Genomic DNA, 24862 nt, shown 5'->3' with positions numbered 1-24862 from the left:
CTTAAGTTGCCTGCCTGGGTATGCTAAGTATTAAGTGATTAGGAATCCGCCACCGTGATTCCTGAACCCTGAACTTCCATCATGCTCTGCTCAGTCCCAGGGAAACCCTAGTCAGGCTGTTGTCATGTGTCTCGCTGTCTAGCTTTATCAAAGTCACCTTTCTAGTGACCACTCCTAGGATGGAGGCTTTGGTGTTGCTGTAGATAGATGCTAGAGCAACCTGCCCAAATACCCAATGTTAAAATATAATAGAGATGTACAATTTTAAAATATATTACAGACCTTTAGTTTAAGGTGTTCACAGAACTGGAAATTTCTGACCTACGATTATTTATACTTTTGCCAAAACCTAACCAGTATGTGCCATGTGCTGGGAGTAAGTCTTAGCTTAGAAGTGAGGCTAGCCGGATGCCATGTCTGTACTCACTCTCCTATAGAGGCCACGTGGAAAATGGCCCAGCAAGAAAGGTCATCTGTCAGTTTGACATTTGGGAGAGAATTTTGGGAGAACTTCTCTATGTATGTTGACAAATGGCAAGGGTCTACAGCTTACTTACTGTATATTACTCTTTTAAAAATTTTTTTAAGATTTTTATTTATTTATTTATTTATTTATTTGACAGAGAGAGAGAGAGAGATCACAAGTAGAGAGAGAGAGGGAAGCAGGCTCCCTGCTGAGCAGAGAGCCCTATGCGGGACTCGATCCCAGGACCCTGAGATCATGACCTGAGCCGAAGGCAGCGGCTTAACCCACTGAGCCACCCAGGCGCCCCTGTATATTACTTTTAACAGAAATATGCTCCTTCTCAATTAGTTTCAATTCTTCAAAACCCTAATTTACACAATTTCAGAAAGTCATCTAATTTTTTAATACCTGTGTGACAAAATTAAGCTATATATTGCTATCCAGATGCACCTCAAGATAGGAAAACACGGTCATTTTTCATATTTTAATTGCCTAATTTTTTCCTAAGGTAATTATTATTATTATTATTTTTTTAATGCCTAAATAGGTAACTGGTTCTTATTTCTCTGTCAGTTTTCCATTATATTGAAAACAGTTGACTGTGCTATTGACTTGGCTCCATTTTGTGACCTAAAAGCTCCGTTTCAGGGCGCCTGGGTGGCTCAGTCAACCGTCCAACTCTTGATTTTTGGTTTAGGTCATGTTCTCAGGGTCCTGGGATCAGCTGTGTCAGGCTCCCAGCAGAGAAGTCTTCTTGCCTCCCTTTCCCTCTGTGTCCCTCCCCCTGCCTTACGAGCTCACACTCGCTCTCCCTCTCTCTAAAATAAATAGGTAAATCTTGGGGGGGGGGGATTAGAGCTCTCTTTCTTGAGACCCATGGTGCTGAGGCTGGGATTCATTGTGCTATATGGTGAGCAGTTGTGCACACGTTTGTCCGTGTGCAGATTGGGTCAGTGTGTGCTCATGGGTTTAAAGTGGTACCTGTGTATGGGTGAACCTGCCCATTTGTGTGTCTCCGGCTCTCTGTGTTCTGTTAACTAGTGTACCCTAGAAGAGCTCCTAGCACACAGCAGGGGCTGAAAACATTTCGCAGATAGCTGCATGTGCCACCGTGAACTTCTGTCCATCCATGCAGGAGGCTGCTCTCCCACTGTTTGAAAAATAAGAGTAGGGGGGCAAATGCCAGGTTGATAGCAATAGAGAGGAGCGCCCCACGGAGACATGGCTGTTGTTCCGCAGGGGCCCCACTGCAATGTGTAAGTGCCCCTTGTTCTGGGTTATAGATGTAGCATGTAGAGGATTTTTTTTCAAAGTAAATAGAATCATACTTTCAAAACTATAGAGAATTCGCTCTTAACAGGTGCCCTCTGCTGAACTCTTTGTGACATGAACATCTAACATAAGACGATGCGTAATTTGTTCCTGTTTTGTTTTAGGTGTAAATTTTTCTTAAAACATAATAAACTCTAATTAATCCTCATCATTCATTTGGATTTTTACATGAAGTACCTGATATTTTGTGTTTTGTATGTACTTACAGGTCATGTTCCTTGGGGAGCTGGAAGAAATATTGGATGTGATTGAACCCTCACAATTTGTTAAAATTCAAGAACCTTTGTTTAAACAAATTGCCAAGTGTGTATCTAGCCCCCATTTTCAGGTTAGTAGTAAAGAGAGGATGAACCGCAGTGGCCTGAGCAACAGATGTTATTTGATTAAGTTTTATTTGTATTGAAAGACATGCCATGGGTACTAGCTGCTTGTTTTTTATTTGCTATTTTCTCATACAATAATAATTTTTATCGTAACCACCTTTGTCTTGAACACGTGCAGTATGACAGCTCCTTTGATGGTGCTTTCTGCCTAGTAACTTTAGTTCTCATGATCACTCTCATGAACACCGAAGGTCTAAGTGGTAAAATAACTTGTCTCCAATAAAATGGCCGAGTAAGAGGTGGACTGGTAGGATTTATAGAATATAAGAGAGAGTGCAAAATAAAGCTTAAGAGGCAAGGAGAACACGCATATATACTGTGCTAGATGCTTTTCATACCTTATTTATAAATTTCACTTTATCCTACGAGGCTCTGCCCTCCCTGCTTACCCCCAACCCCGCTGTTTTCGAGACTCAGAATGATTTGCTTAAGGGCCGCAAGTTCCTAAGGAGTGAAGTCAGTTAGGTGTACCTTCTTGTGAAAGCTGGTCACCTTCCCATGGCACCACTCTGCCTCCCTGTGGCCACTGCAGGGATCACAGGGAAGTGAACCTGACAACCTTTTTCTCAACTGGGGCTGTTGTTGCAGAACGCACGCAGGAGGGAAGGGGTTGATCTGGAGCGAAAGAAAACGTGTCGTTTTCTGTCCTTTCGCTGTCTAACTGAAGGTCCGAATCACAGACTTTGAAAATTAACTCTCCATATACTGCCTGCTGATTCGAAGGATGGTTCGGATTGTCGTTGGTAGCACAGAATCCCACAGCTAACGAGATAGACTCAGCAGTGGGCTTTTTCCCCAAGCTCTGGATTGTCTACCTCATTTTTCAGTTTTCATCAGGAGGTTTGATATTGTGGAAAGCAAGGAGCAGAAGCCCCCTCCACCCCCTTTTCTTCCAGAAATCTCTTTTAAGATCACCAGGGAGGCTTAAATGATGCACAGAAGCTTAGAAAGGAGACAAAGTGTCTAGTAAGCACGGCTGTGTCCACTCAGGCTGCTATAACAAAATACTGCCGACTGGGTGGCTTATTAACCCCAGAAATTTATTTCTCTTGTTTCTGGAGGCTGGAAGTTTGAGATCGGGGTGCCATAGCACAGTTGAGTGAGGCCTCTCCTTTGAGTTGTGGTTTTCTTGTATCCTCACTTGGCAGAAGGGCTAATGATCTCCCTGGAGCCTGTTTTATTAGCACTAATCCCATTCATAAGGGCTCCAGGCTTGTGACTTCAGTACCTTCCAAAGCCCTCGCCCACCAGTACCATCATCTTTGGAGATTAGGATCTCAACATATGAATTTTCTGGGTACAGAAGCTTTCAGATCACAGGAGGCTTCTATAACAAAACACCACAGACCATGTGGCTTAAACCACAGAAACTTATTTCTCACAATGCTGGAGGCTGTAAGTCTGAGATCATAGTGCCAGCCTGGTCTGCTTCTGGTGAGGGCTCCCTCTCTGGCTTGCAGATGGCTGGCTGCCTTCTCACAGTGTCCTCACATGGCCTTCCTCAGTGTGTGTGTGAGGAAAGAGATCTCTCTTTTCCTCCTCTTGAGACCACTAGGCCCGCTGGATTAGGACCCTGCCCTTATGACTTCATTTAACCTTAATTAACTTCTGGGAAGTCCTGTCTCCAGATACACTCATACTGGGGATTAGGGCTTCAATGATGAATTTGAGGGGACAATTTTATCCATAGCAGAAAGAAAAGAGAATTTAAAATTATTTGGCCAAAGTAAAATTTAGAACAAAAGAAAAGACAGTAAAGAGGTTCTTCTTTATTCATTTATTAAGTGTTTGTTGGTGCAGCCAGCAAACATTTTTTAAGTGCCACTCTGTGTAGCCACACGCCTTTCATTCCTTGCCCTCCGGTGTGGCATCGGGGTCAGAGGTCTCCAGTCAGAGACCGCACCAATGTGCAAGGACGACAGTGGTCCCAGGAAAGTAATGATTCTGTCCTGATTCTGCTCATTTCTGCTTTGCATAAGCAGTGCTTTTCCTCTTTAAGGGGCTTTACTGGATACTGATTTACTCTCTGAAAGTGATTTTGCATGACAACAAACAGATACACATGGCCTTGAGGCAGGGGTTTACCTACTCTGGGCTCATTTTCCTCATTTGCCAAATGGAAATAATGGTCCTTACGCTATGTGTTGGTTGTGAGGATTAAATGAGATAATATGTATGTGAAACACTTAGCACAGTGCCTGGCATAGGGTAAACATTGAGTAATGATTATTTTCTTTGTACTCTCAGAGTCTAGTGCCTCATGAGTCCCAGGGTTTTTTTTGTTTTGTTTTTTTTTTTTTGAAACAAGTTCAATAATGTAAGTGGAAAGGCTTAATTTCTCAGAGTCTCCTGGTCGGTACATCTTGTACCATGTCATTAAATTAAATTATTAAATTTAAGTTTAATTTAAATTTAATTTATTAAATTAGAATGTAATTTCTTAATCTGGATGGATGAACAAAGCCACTCTTTTTTTCTTTTTCCCTTTTAAAAACTATCTCTAAGAGGAGATCTTAACTTTTTTGAGATTTTTGGTTTGACTACTTTTTAGATTGTTTAGGTTATTTTTTTTGAGGTCTTCCTTTGAAATCATAGAGTCAGTTGGATAGCATGGTGGTCAAAGAAAAACAGATCGGAGATGGCAAGCAGGTGTGTGTACAGTCAGTGTCTCTGAGTCCAAAAACTGAGTGACTCCCATCCGGCTTACCCAGTTCAAAGAAAGGGACCGGAAATAAACTTTGGAAAGAGTCTGGTCACTCGTCTTGAGTCCCAGTTTTCACCTTCCTAACAGGGTGACCTTGTGAGGGTATTAGTCTCTCTGAGCCTCAGCCTTTTTGTCTGTACAGTAAACCCAAGGGCACCTAGTCCCGGATGGCGGTAAGGATGGCACATTCTGCCTACAGAATGGCTGGCCAGAGAAGAAAGGTGCTTAGCGAATAAGAATGTTCTCCAGAGATGAGCAGCTAGATTTTCCCAAATACCAGCTTTGTGCTGGCCCCTCAGGGTGATCGGAAGTGTGTGAGATGAAAGAGATGAGCCAGAAGAGGGTTAAAGACACATGGACAGCAGTGTGCATCTAGAAGTAAAGAAGAGATGTTTGGAGTTCGGGGGCTGGCTGGGGAAAATGTGGAATCAGATGAAATGGGTGGTATAAAAAGGATAACATAAAGAAATAGGCAGGAAAATTTTTTTTCCTTCCACAAATTGATGAACCACTTTAGAACTTTCTGAAATTGAAATCCACAAAAATGTAAAGTGTGATAAATATTTAACTTCACATTTGATTGAATGATATAAAAAACAGTCTTAAAATATTTTTGTTTGGAGAGATTTTTAAATTTGCTTTATCAGTCTTTTTTCTCGCTCTTAATATTTTTTTTTCTTTTTTTTCAAAGGTGGCAGAAAGGGCCCTGTATTATTGGAATAATGAATACATCATGAGTTTGATAGAAGAAAACTCCAATGTCATCCTTCCCATCATGTTTTCCAGTCTTTATAGGATTTCAAAAGAACATTGGAATCCGTAGGTTTTCAGTTTCTCCCTTCTTCTCTCCCTCCCTTCCCATTCTTCCTTCCTCCACTTTCCTTCCCTCCCTCCCCTTTCCTTCTCTCTTTCCCTCCTCCTCTTTTACTTAATAAAATGCCTTGAGTGCTTGCTATGTGCCAGATGCTGTGCATGTTGGTAAAGATTGGTAAAGGCAGATACATGAAAATGCACATCTGTTAGAAATTCACTGACCAGTGTTAGGGAGACTCACAAGCAGATAGTTTAACATAACAGCATTTAAAAAACACTGTTTTGTAAAGTATCTGTTTACTCGAGAGGTTCCTGATTTGCTTGTGAATGTAGCAGAACTATTTTGGGGATACTCTGGAGTGAGAGGAGGGTTTTGTGGATATTGATGGGGCGGTGATGCTCAAACCGAGTCTTACAGGAATACGGCAGGTGGATGGGATGGGGGGGGGCCCTTTGGTAGTGTGGGTCTCTTCTTCACATTAGAAGGCCCCAAAATGTAACAGTCACCTGTCAGGTTCTGAAACGTGTGAATTTGAGAGGGCTAAAGTACCTGGTCTTTTGGGGAGGATGCTGGAAGATGGGGTTAAAAAGGGGAGTGCAGACCACGTGCACCTTCACCAGTGGAAGATAAGGAAACACTTAGGAGTAGTAAAGAGGAACATGCTTGAATTGATTTGCATTTTAGCATGATGCATTTCTTAAAAACCAACTAAGTCATTGTTCATGTTCTCTCCAAATTTGCCAAAGTTTGTTACTAGAACTTGTAAACAGTGAAGACTCATCATCTAGGTCACCCACTCATCTAGGTCTTGAAGACTTAGCGAGTGGTTCTGGCGAGGGTCTGTCACTGCCCAGTGTTCTGTATTGGCCCTTCTCCACCTGTGCCCGTTGTCCGTGAGAAGGTCATTCACCCCAGCAGAAGGGAGCTGAAGTTCTCCTTTTAATGGGCACAGGGCAGAAGCAACAGAGCAAATACACTTACGTTTTGGAAGCATCAAACCCATGGTTTATTTCACTTGTGGCTAACTTACCAGTGCTTTCTTCAGCAGCATTGGTTGCTAGTTTGTAGCAAAACAGGAGTAAGGCACATTTTTGCAAAGGGCAATATTTAGAGTCTACTTGGAAGATACCAAGCCTGTCACGGTCACTGTCCTCATGTTGTCAAGAGCTTATTCTTCCTCTTGATAAAGATGTGCTGCCATTTTGGCCATTTAGCTGTTTCATAGCTAATAGGAGCCATCACCAGCTTGCCGTCACCTTACCAGAGTATGTGTTGGGTCAGCAAGGAGACTTAGCAGGCGTGAATGGACTGAAACAAATCACAGCTAGAAACTTAACGCGTAGTAAACTACCCAGTTTACAGAGGTTACAGAGGTTATATGAATAACATATATATTATTTGTTACAATGAGAACAGGTTTTGATTTTGATGAATTATGTGTATTATCACTTTAAAAATAAAATTCTAGGTGTGCCTGGGTGGTTCAGTCAGTTAAGCATCCAACTCTTGACTTTGGCTCAGGTCATGATCTCAGCGTTGTGAGGTCAAGCCCTGCATTGGTCTCTGTGATGGGTGTAGAGCCTGCTTTAGATTCTCTCCCTTTGCCCTTCCCCCCACCTCTCTCTCACTGCCCCCCCCCCCAAATGCCTCTCTCCCCATTTCCCTTTCTAAATAAATAAGTATAATAAAGCATTCTGTGCAAATTTAAGTCTCTAAGGTTAGTCCTAGCACAGGTGCTCCTTTTTAGGGTGAAGTGGCTTTATTTTTATTCTTGTCCTTTTACTAAATGAAGTTAACAAGTGCCCACAGGCAAGTCTATTCTGGGTACCAATAATTAGAAGGGCAAAATTAGATTTTTCTTTTTCTGATCCTGTCAACCCCTCAGAAAGATATCTTGCCTAGAATAGTAAAGAATAGAATTCTCTTGATGTGGAAATGAACCGTAGGTCCTTTCTAGTTGTTCCAACGGAGAAGGGATGGAGATTCTGCAATACAAGGAATTCATTCAGACGCCGTGGTGCTCTGGCTTTCTCAGTGCACCTCCCGTTATGTAAGACTAACCAACACGTTCTCTTTTCTCTGTGCTTCCCAGGGCTATCGTGGCGCTAGTGTACAATGTGTTGAAGGCATTTATGGAAATGAACAGCACCATGTTTGATGAGCTGACAGCCACATACAAGTCAGATCGTCAGCGGTAACTTTTTAAAGCTTTTTTGTCAGCTGTGCATAAAACTGTTGAGTTCTTCTTTCCTTGCTCTTTGCTGCAGTTGCCTAATTGCACCCGAAATCCTAAGCAGCACAGTTTAATTTATTTATATGTTCATTTTTGCATGCTCATTAGCTGTGTCTTCATTAGCATGCCAGGAGGTAACAAAGTATCATTTTAAGAAAGGCTACTTTCCTCCTTCCCCTCCATAATGTTTCTCTTCTTCCTCAGGGTTAAGGGCCTGGCATGTCATGCATATTTCAGGGATGTTTCCTGCCTCCGGGTGGGCGTGGTTTGCCATGGGGTTCACTCCCATTCTGAACTTATTTGAACTGGAGTTGGGGGCACATCTTGTGTAATTTACCCAGCAGCAGGAGGGGTGAGGCACCATTTTTGTTTAGTTCCTTGGCCCAGAACTAACTTACTGCTCCAGAACACAAGTTCATTAGGATTTAAAGGACAATGAAAAGAATATGGAAGTAAAGAGTCTGGTATTCTAGCAATCTTGAAATGTTTGAGACCAAAAATAAGGAAAAACCAGTTGAACTCTTTACATAAACACTTATGGCTTAGTAAGGCCTTTCTTGATTTCATTTACATGATTTTTCAACTTTGTTATTTCTTGTTCAACATGTCCAACTTCCCAAAAGATGTTGTCTTGGTTCGTTTGGTCTGCTAATAACAAAATATCACCAAGTTATGGGTAGCTTTTAAACAACAGAAATTTTTATCTCTGAGTTCTGGAGGCAGGAAGCCAAGGTTGTGGTACTAGCCTGGTTGGATAAGGGCTTTCTTTCTGATTCTTAGCCAGCCCCTTCTCACCATGTCTCATGTGATAGAAGAGGACAGTGAATCTCAGTGGGATCTCTTTTATAAGGTCACTAATGCCAATCACAAGGGCCCCAACCTTATGACCTAATCATCTCCCAAAAGTGCAACTGCTAAGCCCATCACCCAGAGGGTGAGGATCTCAACCTAGGAATTTTGGGTGGGACAGGACACAAATATTCAGACCATGGGATTGATACACTTGGTGACCTTGAGGAAAGTCTAGAGAGCTTGTTAATAGTTGGGCTTCTGGTTTGGCTTGGATCCAGAAGCAAATGTCAGCTTTGTGTATTACAAAACCACAGACTTAGAAGATCCCAGGGATGTGTATGAGTGAGTGTTCATACCCAAGGCCTTGCTGAACCTCCTGATCAAAGCTGTCTGTGGTTGCCTTGCTTCTTCGCTTTGCCTGATTTTGCATGTGTTACTTGCATTTTACTGATAAAAAGAGCAATGAGGGAAAAGATTTTGTGGCGGGGTGAAGGACTATCACAGTGATTTTTTTTTTTTTTTTTTTTTTTTACAAAAATTACCAGGATCTGGTTATATTGAAGAGCAATTTAATTATGGAATATGGCAAGTGTTCAGCTATAGACAGAAGAAGCTGGGATATTTTATACAATATTGGAATAAGTATCAGTTATGGGATATGTTGTACCATACTTGTAATTTAAAGAACTTTTAAATATTTACAGGTGTTGTAAATCATTACATTTGTAACCCTCCTCGTGTCAAACTTCAAGTCTTTAAAAATGTCATCTAAGTAGAAGAAATAAAGAGCACATTCTCATACTGTGGCATACCATTAAAGAGTGTGTTGTACATAATGTCCTTTCTCTTTATAGCAACCAAAAACCCATAATGATTATCCTAGTCAATAAGGACTAAATAAAAATCTGTAGAGTCCAGTTAAGACAAATGAAGACCTTATTTCTAAAATATTCAAATGAAATTAAATTACTATTTATTGAGTTTCAGTGGTAAAACTGTTTTCTGATCATTTATCATCTAAGCTAAATAGACCAAATTCTTGGAAAAGGTACTGTTGACCAAGGGGTCCAAGAATAGACACAGCAGAGTTGATTCTGAAGATCTAGTGTATTAGAGCGACTTATTGTGAGTGGATTTTAACGAGAGAAGGATTTTTTTTTAAGTAAGGGTAGTATTTTGTCAAACAAGCTATAACAGATTGTACTGAATAGACAGTTGGCTTCTCCCTGGATGTGGGAACAGGAAAAGAGAAAGGAGAGATTTATTTGGTGCTCTTAGAGAAGAATTACCTGGAGGAGTTTATTTCTGGATGGCACCAAATTGAAATGTTTTGGTGTAGATCAAATTTTTTTTAAATTAACATATAATGTATTATTAGCCCCGGGATACAGGTCTGTGAATCGTCGGGCTTCTACACTTCACAACCCTCACCATAGCACATATCCTCCCCAGTGTCCATAACCCAACCACCCTCTCCCTATCCTCCTCCCCCCCCCCCCCCCCCCCGGCAACCCTCAGTTTGTTTTGTGAATCTCTTAGGGTTTGTCTCCCTCCCAATCCCATCTTGTTTCATTTTTTTCCTTCCCTATCCCCCAGACCCCCCACTTTGCCTCTCAAATTCTTCATATCAGGGAGATCATATGATAAGTCTTTCTCTGATTGACTTATTTCGCTCAGCATAATACCCTCCAGTTCCATTCATGTTGTTGCAAATGTTAAGATTTCATTTCTTTTGATGGCTGCACAGTATTCCATTGTATATATATATATATATATACATTTTGTGTGTGTATGTGTGTATATGTATCTATATACACCACATCTTTATCCATTCATTTGTTGATGGACGTCTAGGTTCTTTCCATAGTTTGGCTATTGTGGACATTGCTGCTATAAACATTCGGGTGCACATGCCCCTTTGGATCACTACATTTGTATCTTTAGGGTAAATACCCAGTAGTACGATTGCTGGGTCGTAGGGTAGCTCTCTTTTCAACTTTTTGAGGAACCTCCATGCTGTTTTCCAGAGTGGCTGCACCAGCTTGCATTCCCACCAACAGTGTAGGAGGGTTCCCCTTTCTCTGCAGTAGATCAAATTTTTATATAAATCTGAAAATAGTAAGCGGAATAACTAGCACTGTTAAGATACCTATGCCAGCATTTGTGCTATGTGAAATTGAAATTGGAAGAGAATTGACAGTATCCCTATTCCTAGCAGGACAGTGTGGTTAAGCTTTAAAATTCCCACCTACAGGGAGAGAGAAAAGTAGGAAAGAATGGGACGATAGTAACTATTTCAGAAATATTTAGAATTTTTGATGATGAAGTTGTCAGTATAAAAGATGTTTAATAACTCAGCATAAAGTTCATCTGGAAGAAAAGCCCCACAGGATAAATTTTATTGAATGCCATAAAACTTTTGATCAAAGATGCGACTGAGATGTTTCAGTAGCAAGATGAGTGTTTTAATGATGTCAGCACTTAATTTAAACTTCAGATTAGGGCAGTATGAACCTAACATATGTTTAACCTGTGTTTTAGTTGAAGAAAGTTCTTAGGCCCTTGCTTACCACCTTCTTTTCCATCCAAATGAAAAGGTTATCAGTGTTCCATGATAACATTTATTTAGACCTAGTATTATTCCTTTACCGAGAAACCAAAAATGATTAATTTAACCGAACAGCTTACAGTCAAGAATCTGGAATTCATAATGATGGGAGGATCATCTAATTTTGTCCCTATTGCTCTTTAAAATACCATGTTTCAGGGTCAAAATTACCCAATAGATAATCATTTCAAAAATTGTTAGGGGCGGAGAAGAGCTGATTTTAGGGAAACAAATGCTACTGGGGCACAATCTTCCTCGTCTCTGCAAGTTGGTTTCTTTTGTAACAAAGTGGATCTCCCCAGTGGAGACCCCAGTGGTCTCCAGCAGTGACTGGGGTGACATCTTTAGAGCAGTATAATGAGATGAGATGAGACTCAGCTTTCAATTCCATAGAGAAAAGTCTTAGAAAAGAACTTGTAAATGAAGATTTGCATAAATGGGCTAGGAAGACTGATTTTAAAAATGTTAATTCTTACCAAGTTATAAGCATGATGTAATCCTAAACATGATTTGAATTTTGGGGGCATATGAAGAATAAAGTCTAAACTTCATCACGAATTTGCCCCAAAAAAGGAATAGCAAAGACAACTTGTTCAATTACTAAAATGCATTACCAAGTGGCTGGCAATTCCAAGTGTTATTTTGATGGAAGAATGGCAAGTTAGTTGAACAAAGCAGGTATGTGTAGGTATGTGCATAATAAAAATAAAGAACCCAAACTTAATGGGATGGGAATGAATTAACCAATGAATGGTTCTGGGAAGATTAACTGTATGGGACAAAATTATACTAGACCCGTAAATCACAAGATAAAGATAACTTAAAGAGAAATATAAAAAAGGAAAGCATAGGGTGCCTGGGTGGCTCAGTGGGTTAAAGCCTCTGCCTTCAGCTCAGGTCATGATCCCAGAGTCCTGGGATGGAGCCCCGCATTGGGCTCTCTGCTCAGCAGGGAGCCTGCTTCCCCTCTCTCTCTCTGCCTGCCTCTCTGCCTACTGTGATCTCTGTCTGTCAAATAAATAAAATCTTTAAAAAAAAAAAAAAAAAAGGAAAGCATAAAATGTAATAGAGAAGATGATTATTTAATCTTGGGATGCAAAAGACCTTTTAAGTATAATAAAGGAGATTTTACAAATACAAATTGTACAACTTAGTTGAGAAAAAATTAAATGTAAAATTAAAAGGCAAACAGCAAACTAGAAGAACATTCTTAAACCGAGGAACTGTTATTACACTGTATAAAAATACTAAACAAATGTTTACTAAATGATTTTTTGTTGGTTAAATGTACTGTTCTGAAATCATTAGGGAAAAACAAAGCAGATTATTTTAGATAATAGTAAAAGAAAATGATATTACCTTATTGGAAATAAATGCTTTAGATTGGCCATTCAAAAAAAAATTGTTATGGCCTTTGAAATTCATATTGTGCATATTGTAGTCCAGATATCTGAAACTAGTTCAGGATACAGGGCCTGAATTGCCGAAATAATTAATTATGAAATGATAATATTAGTTATTATATTACATAATTAAATATTTCCTCTGACTTATGGAATGGGAATGTAAGATTACTTAGGTGTTTCTAGAGATTTTTTTCAGGAGAGTGGATGAATTAATTTGTGTTGCTATCGATATCAGATAATTTTTTTAAAAAATTGGTGATGACATTAAAAAATATGAGGCTTTGGACTTATATACGTGTTTTACTTAACCTATGTGGGCTTCCCTAAGTAAATATTTTATTGTAATTGAAGTTAAATCCTTGCTGGGTGAAGTAGCACAAGGACCATATCCCCCATGCCAGAGAGGGCATGAATTATATGAATTTATAGATTCACAAATATTATCTGAGTCTGTTGTTTAGTGGATCATCACAGTATGAGAAAGCTAGGGACAGCAGTGAATTATTTTTAATAGGAATTGACTTAATTTACAGTATAGTCATATATATTCCTCTATTTTATACTTTCTACCTGGTTGATGTTAAAATCAACATCCTTTCTTTTATAAAACTATGGTGATCTAAAATGTCCTTGACAAATAAAATTTGTTGACCATAATTTGGACATTCAGTTTTTCAGTCAAATTTACCAGACAGTGAAATCTGAAAATCTGGAAATTGCTAGTCAACTTGATATTCAAATTTGAAGGCTTGGAACATTAAAAATTTGATTCATAATAATGTAAACGATCCTTCCAGATCATTAAAACTGAAATCACAAAAGAACATTTCATTTGGTCATATATATAGGTACAAAATAAGTTAATAACTTGAATTTTGTGGTTTATTAATACCAGTAAGAACAAGATTCTGCTAAAGAGTTTAATACACTTAGTGTAGGGGAAATAGAATACTTAAAGGGGAAGTGTATTTTCTTGTCCTATGACTTTGTATCAGTATAATCTCTAGCATTCCCTTTTGAGAAACTATTTGGAGACAGAAAATTAAATTTTAACTAGACCCCGTTTAAAAATCATTTAATGTGTCTTTGGATCTCTAAGATAACAGATACATAGAAATGATCCCCATTTTTGTTTTGAAGTTAATTTTCATTAGTAAGCTAAGTATAAAGGAATATTCATGTGAAATCTTAAAATTAGTCTTGTCATCTCTTGCTCAGTACATTGATACTCCTTTTCTGTGCATGTAAGTATCAAGGGGAAAAAAAAGCAAGAGAAGAACCAAAAAGAGAAAACACCCACAAGCTTAATGCCAAACTTTTCAAAGACTACTTGTGAAACCTACATGGGAGAAAAGTATGTCAAAGGGGCAGTATTGTTAGATAATCTTTTCTGACTTTCCTAGTTGTTTACCTTATATTCTGTTTTCTCCCCAGTGAGAAAAAGAAAGAAAAAGAGCGTGAAGAACTGTGGAAAAAACTGGAGGATCTGGAATTAAAGAGAGGGCTTAGACGTGATGGCATAATTCCAACTTAACAGAAACAATGACAGCAACATCACTAACCTGTGGAGTCACACATTTATGTAGTAGAAGATGGAGCAACAGTTTTCTGTATTGTGCAACTTTGCAGTAGATTTCACATTTGTTTCATTATTACAACAGCACTGTATATACCTGTCTCTAAGTAATGGAAAAAAAAAAAATAAGGACTTCAATCCAAAGTTTGGACAGTAGATGGACTTCTCAGAACTTTGCAAACATGATCATTGTTCTAACCCTCTTTAAAAAACAAAAAAGCAGTCTTCAAAGATCTGTTGATGAAATTGCTATGTTAAAATTCTATTATCAGGAGTTCCTTATTTATCCTTAGCAGAGAGTATGAAACAATTTTCAAATGTGAACAATCTTAAATTTAGCTTGTCTTTCTGCTAAGCTGTTAAATGTATTTATAGTAATGGAAGAAAAAAAGAAAGACTGTCATTTCCTTATAAGTTTGTATAACATCCTCCTCTGGATAACTTGACTGTAATTTAACATCTTTTCCTTTTGCACATCTTCATGAGTTGAATGTCCATGTGGAATGGGGCCAGGAATTGTAAAGGTCCCTGATAAAAGTTTTGGTGGCTGGAGTGAACATCTTTCCAGTAACCAGGTAGTCCTGGTACTCCTTTAGTTTTAAAATTAGGAGTAAAAGAGAAGAGGTGATAAACATAGTAGGGAAGGGAATTTTGGATTCCTGCATCAGTTTATGGTGAATCCAAATCAATGTCTTGAATCCTTTGAAAACAGGCCCTGGGACATCATAGGCTTCAGTACCTGACCAGTATTAGTTGCATACATCATTGAGCACACACACCAGAGATGTTCGAGAAACGTCAGAAAACATCTTTTTGGACCATTTTGTAATAAGAAAGACAAACACTAAACAGTACAACCATGAAATTGATCGCCAGGATTGCGAATCTAATTGGGAAGAGAGTTGAGCAAACAGCTTGGACTGTTTGGAGTTGTTGCCTTACTTTTTAATATGTATTTATAAAGTATTCCAGCAAAAGAGGATGTAGCCTCTGGGAAAAAAACAAACATATTACAGTGTTTTTTGTAGATTCTCGTTCTATATCTCATCACAGCGCCAGCCCTGTTTTTAGCCAGAAAGGATTCAGGATAAACATTACTATGCATTCTGAATTGGATGCGTATTCCTAACTACTGTATTTGTTACCAAAAGTGGTTCTACAAATGCTACTGAAAAAAATCTGGAAATCCCTAATGTCCTGAGTATTAATAATAAAGTTTAAAAATGCTTTTCTATCCAAGGTGCATTGTGACCAAATTGTTTAAGAAAAAAATGAAAAACAAAACAAAACTTAGGGCTGTATTATACATATACCTTATTGGCTCTCTGCTTTGTATGTAGAAGAGGAATCTAACATCTTGGGGAGATAAAATGCCGATGAAATTTGTGTCCAGTATGTACTTACCTGATGCAGTTGCGTTATTATGTACTGAAAGATAACATGTTTTGGAATTTATTTTCAGGATGCTTTTGCTTGTTATGGACATGGCCGCAGTGAGTTGATAATCCTAAACCATCACCTCCAGCAGTATTCGTGGCCTAGAGCTGATTCTGTGTTCATGTACTGAATTGTGATAGTAGCAAACATGAACATACGAACTGTTGTTGCTCTTAATAGAAATATAATATCAACATGGACTTGTATATTTTCTTCCTTCCACTTAAATATAAAGTAGAATATGCAGTTTTATTGTTTCCAAGGAAAAGGTGGGGGGGGGGAGCCGCTGACCTTTCTCCCCTATTAAGCGTTTCAGGATTATCAGGTCACAGTTTGTGCATAAAAGTCCACTAAGGATGGATATTGTCATCTCAGTAACTTTGTAAGACAAAAACAAAACTTGGCTATTAATTCTGAAAAAGAAACAGCCGTGAAAGAGTCATATGCAACACCCAACACAACATGGTTTAATGGAATGAAGAGATTTTTTTTAAGAGCATTAATGGGGATTCAATGTGAAGCTGGCAGGAGCTGCCAAAATGAAACAACTTACTTTAAAAGTGCCGGAGCAAAGGTGCAAGTTCAAACACTAAAGATAAAAAATAAATTTGTAACAAATCATCTCCTTTAGCCCTTTTGATTTGAGCCCGTTAGCTTTGACTCTGCATTACGTTTTTGACAATATAAACTTTTGTTTGCCATCAGTTCATCTCTTTAGACAGAATACATTAAAGTCACAAGTTTATGAAATATCTCTGCCCATTACAATGAAATGCAGTCATTTGAAATGAGAAAGACGAGGATCCCGTTTTGCACCTTTCCCTGACCTCCGAGTTACGGTGAGGACTGCACAGATACTCTTGATGTTAATTCTGTATTTTGATCATTCCAAACTGAGAAGAACAAAGCCAAATTTTAGACATATTTACAGACGCAATTATAAATATATGTCTAAAATGTATAGGGCAACTTCTGAGAAGAAACACTGTCTTTTCTTTTTTAACCGAAAGTGACAATGTGACGTTTGTCATGTTGTGTCCGGTGACGCAGAATAACTGAGGTGATCTGACCGTTGCACTATGTGACATAGTTCAGGCTGTACTTGCTGCATTTACAGCAGCCCTCTCTCCCTCTGTCCTTTCCCACATCTCTGCTGTTGCTGCAACTTGAGTTCGTTGTGACAAATGCATCTTTGTGTTATATTTTGTTCGCTTCATAATTTCCAGAACTATATATAAATATATTTTTTAAATAGCAAATATTGTAGTTAGTGAGTGATGGTCACTCCAACCTCATCCCTGCCATATTGGTTCCAGGGGTAGGATAAAGAGTGTCTTTGGAAGAACAAAACAAAACAAAACAAAAAACCCTGTGGTTTAGAATGATGCTGGGGCCTGGCTTGGGGGCCCCGAACAACCATGTGAGTGAACTGACCCATCTCTTCCTTTGAATCAAGCATGCATTCCTTTTCTCATTGTGCAAGTGTCCCCAGTTGTTTCCCTTCAGTGTTGAGTTTTCGTTCTTTTAAATCTTACTATATTTTGCTCTCCCTGACATCTGTTTTTTATAAAATAAAATAAAAAATAAAAAAAAGTAAGAAATAAATAATACCCTCGATGCCGCTGGATACTCACAAGCAGGGTTATGCTCCTTCATCTTGGGCTTGCTCGCCTAAATGGAAGGGTTTAATTTATTTTGTACCTCCTATGCGTGGGACAGTCCAGGGTGCAGAGCCAGGAACTGCTTGTAATTGCACCTGCTATACTTACATGTATAGCCCTAGGCTCAAACACACTATGGAAAGAAAAAAAAAAGTATATTTAGAGCTTTAAAAGCTTTTTTATTTTTTTGTGGGGATTGGGGTGGGGTGGGAAAGGGAAGATGTATGGATGTTATTGGCATTTTTAAGTGTTCAGAGTTTTTTGTGTTGTTGTTTTTTTTTTGGTTTGGTTTTGTTTTTGTTTTCCCTCTCGTTTTGTTCTTTCCCTTTAATTAGGTGCACTGAGCTGGCCCAGGAAAGGAAGAGATTCTCTCTTTCGATGCTATAACCAGTGTGATCACAAAGTTATGTCACCTGTAGCAAAAGGTGGCACCAGACACGATCAGTGGTGTTTTATTTGCACATCGATATTTTTATTTTTATATTCTGGCTCAGCTGCTTCTCTGAGTGAAGTTAAGGAATGACCTGCAAAGGATTTCTGTAGTAGGCATATTGGCAATGCGTTTTATATTTCTCGGTATTTAATTTTGAAAACCTTAAAGGATTGTGCATCTTGAGAGAAAGTTGAGGAAATTTTGATCTAGTGGAATGTTAATTTGTGCTGCTTCTTGTGCACGATAGCAGCAGTAGTATCTCTTGGAAATAAACATCCCATTTGATGATGTCTATGAATATAGGTTTCCTTTTCTTCCCTGCCTCCCTCCCACCCTCTTTTTTCCCCTCCCTCCTCTTTCCCCTCCCTCTCACCCAACCCTTTCCTTCTTCCTTCCCTTCCCTTTGCTTTTTTTTTTTTTTTTGAAATCACTTATTGTAAATAAGTTGTAATCCAGACCTCATGTATCAATGGGGAACTTTCAAATATAAATATTATCAATACATTTTCTGGTTGTTGTCTGATTTTTGATCAAGGTATAATGAGAATGACATATCCATTGTTTTTGGTTTGAGAATTTCGCTTTAGCTTTATAAATCTATTGGTATTTTAGTATTTCATTGTTTTAGCAGGAGAGGGCAGCAAAAGTTTATTTTCCCTGTTAGAAATGCTGTGGTTCATACTGGTTTTAAATTTAATTGTTTGTATGTGTGCGTGTGCGTGTGTGTGTGTTTAAAGGAGCATCTGTTTGTGGGTAGAGATTAAAAATGAAACATTTTTGATATGAAAAATTGCATATGAAAATTATAGACTGGTTCATCCAGACAGTGAAGAGTTCTGATCCACATCAAAGTTAAAATGCCACAAAACAATCTTACAGCTCTGGCTAAAATATGCTACTTCCCTTTCAAACACAACAAAATGCAAGCTGGGTCTTAAACACTTGGAATTGAAAATGTCTTTCTTTGAAAATTATTTACTTTCGTCGGAGTGGTAACAGAAACAAAAAAGAAGGTGCTCCTGAAGAGAAATGTAACCTTCCCCTTTCACAGACGTGTGAGAGGTTCTGTACTGCGGGTACATCCTAATAAAGAAGCAGTGACGAGTTCTCAGGCGCCGGGCTGTGCGTGTTTGTCTGTGTTGTCTCTGACCCCCGTTGCCTTTTGAACCCTATGACTCAGAGATTCGATCAATTTAGCTGTGAGTTCAAGGCTTGTGAGCAAACCAGTTTATGATTGGGGGGATGTAATGTTGGGGAGTGGTCCAGTGTCTTTTGCTGTGTGACAAACTACTCCAAAACTTAGTGGCATGACCCAGCCATTAATTGTTTTGTTCACAGATACACAGTTTGGGCGGGCTTGGCAAGAACATCTTGTCTCTGTTCCTCAGGTGTCAGCTTGGGTTTACCAAGCGAAGCAGGAGAATTCGCTTCCAGCGTGGCTCCCTCACAGAGCTGGCAAGTTGGTGCTGGTTGTTGCCTTGGGGTTCAGCCAGAGGCCTCAGTTCTTAAGACATGGGTCTCCCTGTGGCACTTCTTTGGGCTTCCTCATAGGGTGGCAACTGGGTTCTAAGAATGATTGTTCTAATAAAGACTGGAAGGGGAAATTGCCAATTCTTTGAGGCCTGGGCCCGGAGACTTTCATGGCATCACTTGTCATAATTTATTGGTCAAGCAGTCACAGGGTCTGCTTAGATTCAAGTGGAGGGGACATAGACCTCACTGTGATTGTGACAAGAGGAGTGTCGTCTTAAATCAATGCTTTAAAGCATTTGTTTAGGTGTGCTCTCTCTTGGCTAATTAAATCACATCAGATTTGGAACTGTGTAGAATTAATCAGTGTTTCATGCTCAAACTCCAGAGTTGGGGAGAGAAAAAATCCTTGTAAATTCAGCAAGTTTGTATTTCAAAACGTAACCACATGTAACATCTGAAGATCACCCTGTTGGCAAGTTATAAGGAGAAGAAACTGCTAACAAAAAAAATTTTAGGGTTCAAAGAAATCTAAGTTCATTTCAGTGGAATATCTGTCTAATATTGCCTCCTGCCTGTAAACAAATATTTATAATAATGGAGGCAAAGTAAATGTATAGTCCCAATTCCTGTCTCCCAGATTTTTCATATAATAGCGTATCCTGTAGGTTTCTGTTAGATCAAGTCACATTGGGTGTTTTTGTTTTTTTTTTAATTGAGACTAAACTATGGGATAGCTTGGAGAAATTAAAATTTAATTATTTTATGATACGTGTTCATTATATTATTCTTTAAAAAGGCAGATTAAAAACAATATAACTTTCATAGCTCCGTGCTCCTCCCCAAGCCCAGAAGTCTGCTCTAAGATACGTGCATTTATTGGTGGATTGGTCAGTATTTATTGATTGGCTCTGATTATAGTCTTGCCCATACTCTGATGTTCAGCTTTTCTGTTTTTTTATTCTCTAGTTCACCTGTTCTGAGATCATACTCGGAATTATTCATGTAATTTGAGCCAAACTTCGCTGCTACTAGGTGATATGAGACCTCGGAACCAGGATGGATGTCAGGCACAGCCCCCTTCCTCCTCACCAAACTCACAGGCAAGATGTCTCTGGCTGGAACACCCAATAGGAAGGCTGTGGACTTGGAAATCAGAGCCCCTTGGGGATCATTTGGGTTCTGCTAACTTTCAGCTGTGTGACTTTGGAAAGTTTCTTGATTTATCTAAGCCTCAGTTCCATTTGTAAAATGCAGGCAAAATGGTGCTTATTTTATAGTGTTGTTATTATATTAGATAATATGTATAAAGCAATTAAGGCAAAGCCTAGCACATGGTAAAATGGAATTATTACCTGCAATAGAAGTTATTATTTATGGCAGTAACTTAAGTATGGATAAGTAATCACAATAGCTGTCATTGATCAAATCCATATGCCTTATATTGTGCCAAGAATTTTATATTCATCATTAGATTTTCACAACAATCCTGGGGTAGATGTTATGCCCATTTTATGGATAAGGATAAGACAGCTGGAGGTTTAGAAATGTTAAGTGATCTTTCTGAGCTCACACAGCTACCAGGGCTTAAAGGAAGATTCTGACTCCAAATTGCTCTGAACAGTGATTTCTGTACAGTAGGATGCCGTCTTCTGAGGACACACATCAAGTTTTATGCCCCATAACGTAAAAGACTGAAATTTACTCTCTTTCAAGAAAGAACCGTATTTTATTCATCCTTGCATTTCCAGTCACCACCCTGTCTGTTCCAAGAGCTACCCCAGACTTCTGTATCACTCTTCAAGTTCTTAATCGCAACCCATCCACTTTAACTTGAGTAGAAGATGAGATTATCGGCTACCAGCTTCTTCAGTTTTTTTACTCTGACTCATGCACTTAGATCTTTTAGCACCTGTCTCCACGGGCTTCTCCCCAGCACGCTAGTCTAATCTTGGCTAACTACCTCTTCACAAGGCCCTGCATTCCACTCCTTATCTTCTTTTGCACTGTCAATTGTTTTCTCTTAAAATTATTGTTCGAAAAACAATATTGTATTCTCAAGGAAACTAATTCAGACATTCTCTAAAAGCATAAGATAAAAGTCCAGCCCTAAGTCTTCAGCCTCTGCCCTAAGGTAATTACTACTCAAATTCTTTTTTTTTTTTTCCATTTTTGGAAAACCCAACTTTAGTGAGATACAGTTCACATACTATAAAATTCACCCACTTAAGAGTAAGTGAGTCAGTGTTTTTAGTGTATTTAGTTATGCAGCCACTACTACTCACTTTAGAATCTTCTCATTACCTGAAGACTAAAACCCCTCAAACTCATTAGCAGTCACTCTCCATTCCTACGTTGTCCCTGCCCCCAGCCCCAGGTAACCACTAGCTATCGTCTCTATAGATTTGCCTATTCTGTATTTTTCATATAGATGGGATCCTACAACATGTGGTCTTTTGTGACTGGCTTAACTCGACATCATGTTCACAAGGTTCATTCATGTAGTGTGTATCCAGTGCTTCATTTCTTTTTATTATGAAGTAATATTCCATTTTGTGGATTTACCATATGTCATGTTAAAGGTTTTTTTGTAGTCTTCAAGAAAACTTTTAATGTGCATCTCAGCATAATTATACTCTTAAAATCTTAACATTTTATTCTGGTGGGATCACACACATTGTTCTGTCTTTGTTCCCCCTTCTGCTCAGATTTTATTATGAAACACTTGAACCATGCAGCCATAGTGAGAGAATCTGAGTGAATGCCATATATTCACCATTAGCATTTTACCATGTTGCATTTATCACCTTTGTACCGGTTTATCTTTTATCTACCCATTAATCCATTTTATTTTAAAAATGCATTTCAGGGGCACCTGGGTGGTTCAGTCACCTAAACGTCTGCCCTCAGCTCAGGTCATGATCTCAGAGTCCTGGGATCGAGTCCCACATGGGGCTCCCTGCATGGCGAGGAGTCTGCTTCTGCCTCACCCTCTGCCTCTCCCCCTGCTCGTGCGCTCAGTCTTTCTCTCTCTCCTCTCTGTCAAATAAATAAATAATCTTTTTAAAAAGTTTATTTATTTATTTGTCAGAGAGAGCACAAGCATGGGGAGCAGAGGGAGAGAGAGAAGAAGGCTTCCTGCTGAGCATGGAGCCTGATGCAGGACTCGATCCCAACACCCCAGGATCATGACCTGAGTTGAAGGCAGATACTTAGCCAACTGAGCCACCTGGGCACCCCAAATAAATAAAAATCTCTTTTTAAAAAATGCATTTCAATGAAATGATAGACCTAAGTAAACTTTCCTCCTAAATACTTTAGCATGTACATCAACCAGATTTTAATATTTGTTTGCAGTTGTATTGTTTTGGGGTATAATTTATATACAGTGAAGTGAGTTTTAATAAATCCATACACCTGTATAATCCACATTCTTACTAAGATATAGAACATTACCATCATCCCAGAAAGTTCCTTCTATACCTCCCCAGTTAATTCCTAATACTCCCTGACATGAGAGAACTATTATGATTTTTTTCTCACAGCAGATTAGTTTTGCCTGTTCAGAATGTCATAAAAGTGGAATCATGCCGTATACATTCTTTTGTGTAAGGCTTCTTTTACACATATTTTTGAGATTAATTCTTGTTGATGCATGTGTCAGCTGTTTATTCCTTATATTGTTGAGTAGCCATCCCATTATACGAATATATCACAGTTTGTTTATCAATGACTGTTTACAGGTTTTGGCTTCTGTCAGTGACAGGGCTGTGAACATTCTTGTACAGTGTTTTCGTAGATGTATTTCTAATTTTCTTACCGATATATCTGAGGTGGTATTTTGGGGTCAGATGGCAGTGTACATTTGTTTTATAAGACACTGGGCTCTGAGAGGATGGCAGACTAGGCAGCACCAGGAATCTGTCTCCCCACCTAGACAACAATTGCATTGGCAGAATCTGTCTGCTGTAACTATTTTGGAACTCTGGAGTCTACTGAACGCTTGCAAATTCCAGAGGAAGTTGTGGAGGGTAAATTATAGTTAATTCTGGAATATTTCAGCTTGTAGTACAGTAGTAGTTACCCATGCCCTACCCCCAGCCCCATGGCAGGCAGCTGTACACATTCCTGGAGCAGCTTGCATACAATATGTGGGCGCTAGGGTGGGAAAAGGGGGATCTCTCCTCCAAATGTTGGAGATGTGTATTTGGATTGCTAATTGCTTCTTCTGATCACCAAGACGCAGAGGCAGGTATCCACTGTTCTTGTACCTTCCCTCATTGTTGCAGGTCCCTCCTCCTCTAGCCGAAGTGACTTCCAGAGGATTTAAAGAGCCTTTTTATCTCTCCTTTGTGCTTCAATTTGCCCCCTTTCAGGAGCCAGTCATTAAAGGCTAAGACATTTAAAAAACAACTGCATATGCAGGGAAAATTGGAAAGTGACCCCCCCCCCAAAATTCCCAAGGAAAGTCTCATAAAAAACCTGAGAAGACATTCAGTTTACAAGCCAGGCTGGTCCTCAACATAGAAACAGCCTACAACAGTTAAAATGGCAACAACAAATGAAAATTAACAAAATACAACAAACCCTGAAGAAGGAGGAGAATTTGATTTCCCATGTTACCACATCATTAGATACAAAGAGCTGGGTTCAACAAAAAAATTACAAGGCATATTAGAAAGATATAGCCCATTCAAAGGGGAAAAAAAAAATCAACAAAAACTCCCTGAAAAAGACCAAATGGCTAGTACACAAGATAAACAACTGCCTCGAAGTTGCTCAAATAAAGAGGAAGATGTGGAGAAATTCAAGAGAATCAAATGTGAGCAAAATAGAAATATCAATAAAGAGATAGAAAACTAAAACAACCAAAAAGAAATTGTGGAGCTGAAAATTACAATAATGAAATGAAAAATTCACTGTAGAGATTCAAATGGAGATTTGAGGAGGTAGAAGAATCCTCAAGGATAGGACAATAGAAATTATTGAGGCTGAGAACAGAAGGAGAAAAGATTAAAGAAAAGTGAACAGAACCTAAGGGAACAGTGGGACACCACTAGTAGACAAACATATTCATCATGGAATCTCAGAAGAGAAAGAAAAGGGCAGAGAATATTAGAGAAAATAATAGCTGAAAACTTCCCAAATTTAATGAAAGGTATGAATATCAATATCCAAGTAGTTCATGAACTCCAAGTAAGAGGACTTTAAAGGGACTACACGGAGACATATTGTAATCAAACCACAAAAAGTCCAAGAATCTTGAAAGAGGGAATATTGAAAGCAATAAGAGAGAAGCAACTCATCACATACAAGGGATCCTCAACCAGATTATCAGCAGATTTCTTATCAGAAACTTTGGAGGCCAGAGACGGTGGGCTAATATATTCAAATGTAAAAGAAAAAAAAATCAACAAAGCATTCTATATCTGGGAAAACTGTCTTTCAAAAGGGAGAGAAAAATTAAAACATTCCCAGACAAATAAAAAGGTGGTTTGTGCCCATTATGCCCACCCCTCAAAAAATGCTCAAGGGAGTCCTGCAAGG

General features: G+C 38.9%; 1 protein-coding gene across 3 annotated transcripts in view; it reads left to right on the top strand.

The window, feature by feature from the left end:
- The window catches only part of LOC111160383 (protein phosphatase 2 regulatory subunit B'epsilon), a 146080-nt gene extending 127124 nt beyond the window's left edge, over positions 1-18956 (top strand). For 2 of the 3 annotated variants that reach the window (XM_022523477.1, XM_022523469.1), the window contains exons 11-14: positions 2007-2126; positions 5577-5704; positions 7792-7893; positions 14173-18956. In XM_022523477.1, the coding sequence (XP_022379185.1) occupies positions 2007-2126; positions 5577-5704; positions 7792-7893; positions 14173-14272 (450 nt within the window). In that variant the 3' untranslated portion in view covers positions 14273-18956. Of the gene's footprint in view, positions 1-2006; positions 2127-5576; positions 5705-7791; positions 7894-9269; positions 9315-14172 lie in introns of those variants that run through there. The other variant, XM_022523486.1, reaches the window with a different exon arrangement.
- The last annotated feature ends 5906 nt before the right edge of the window (positions 18957-24862 follow it).

Source organism: Enhydra lutris, unplaced genomic scaffold (assembly GCF_002288905.1).
Source record: "Enhydra lutris kenyoni isolate GAN:26980312 unplaced genomic scaffold, ASM228890v2 scaffoldscaffold4, whole genome shotgun sequence".
Taxonomy (NCBI): Eukaryota; Metazoa; Chordata; class Mammalia; order Carnivora; family Mustelidae; genus Enhydra; species Enhydra lutris.
This window is presented reverse-complemented; position numbering and strand designations above follow the sequence as displayed.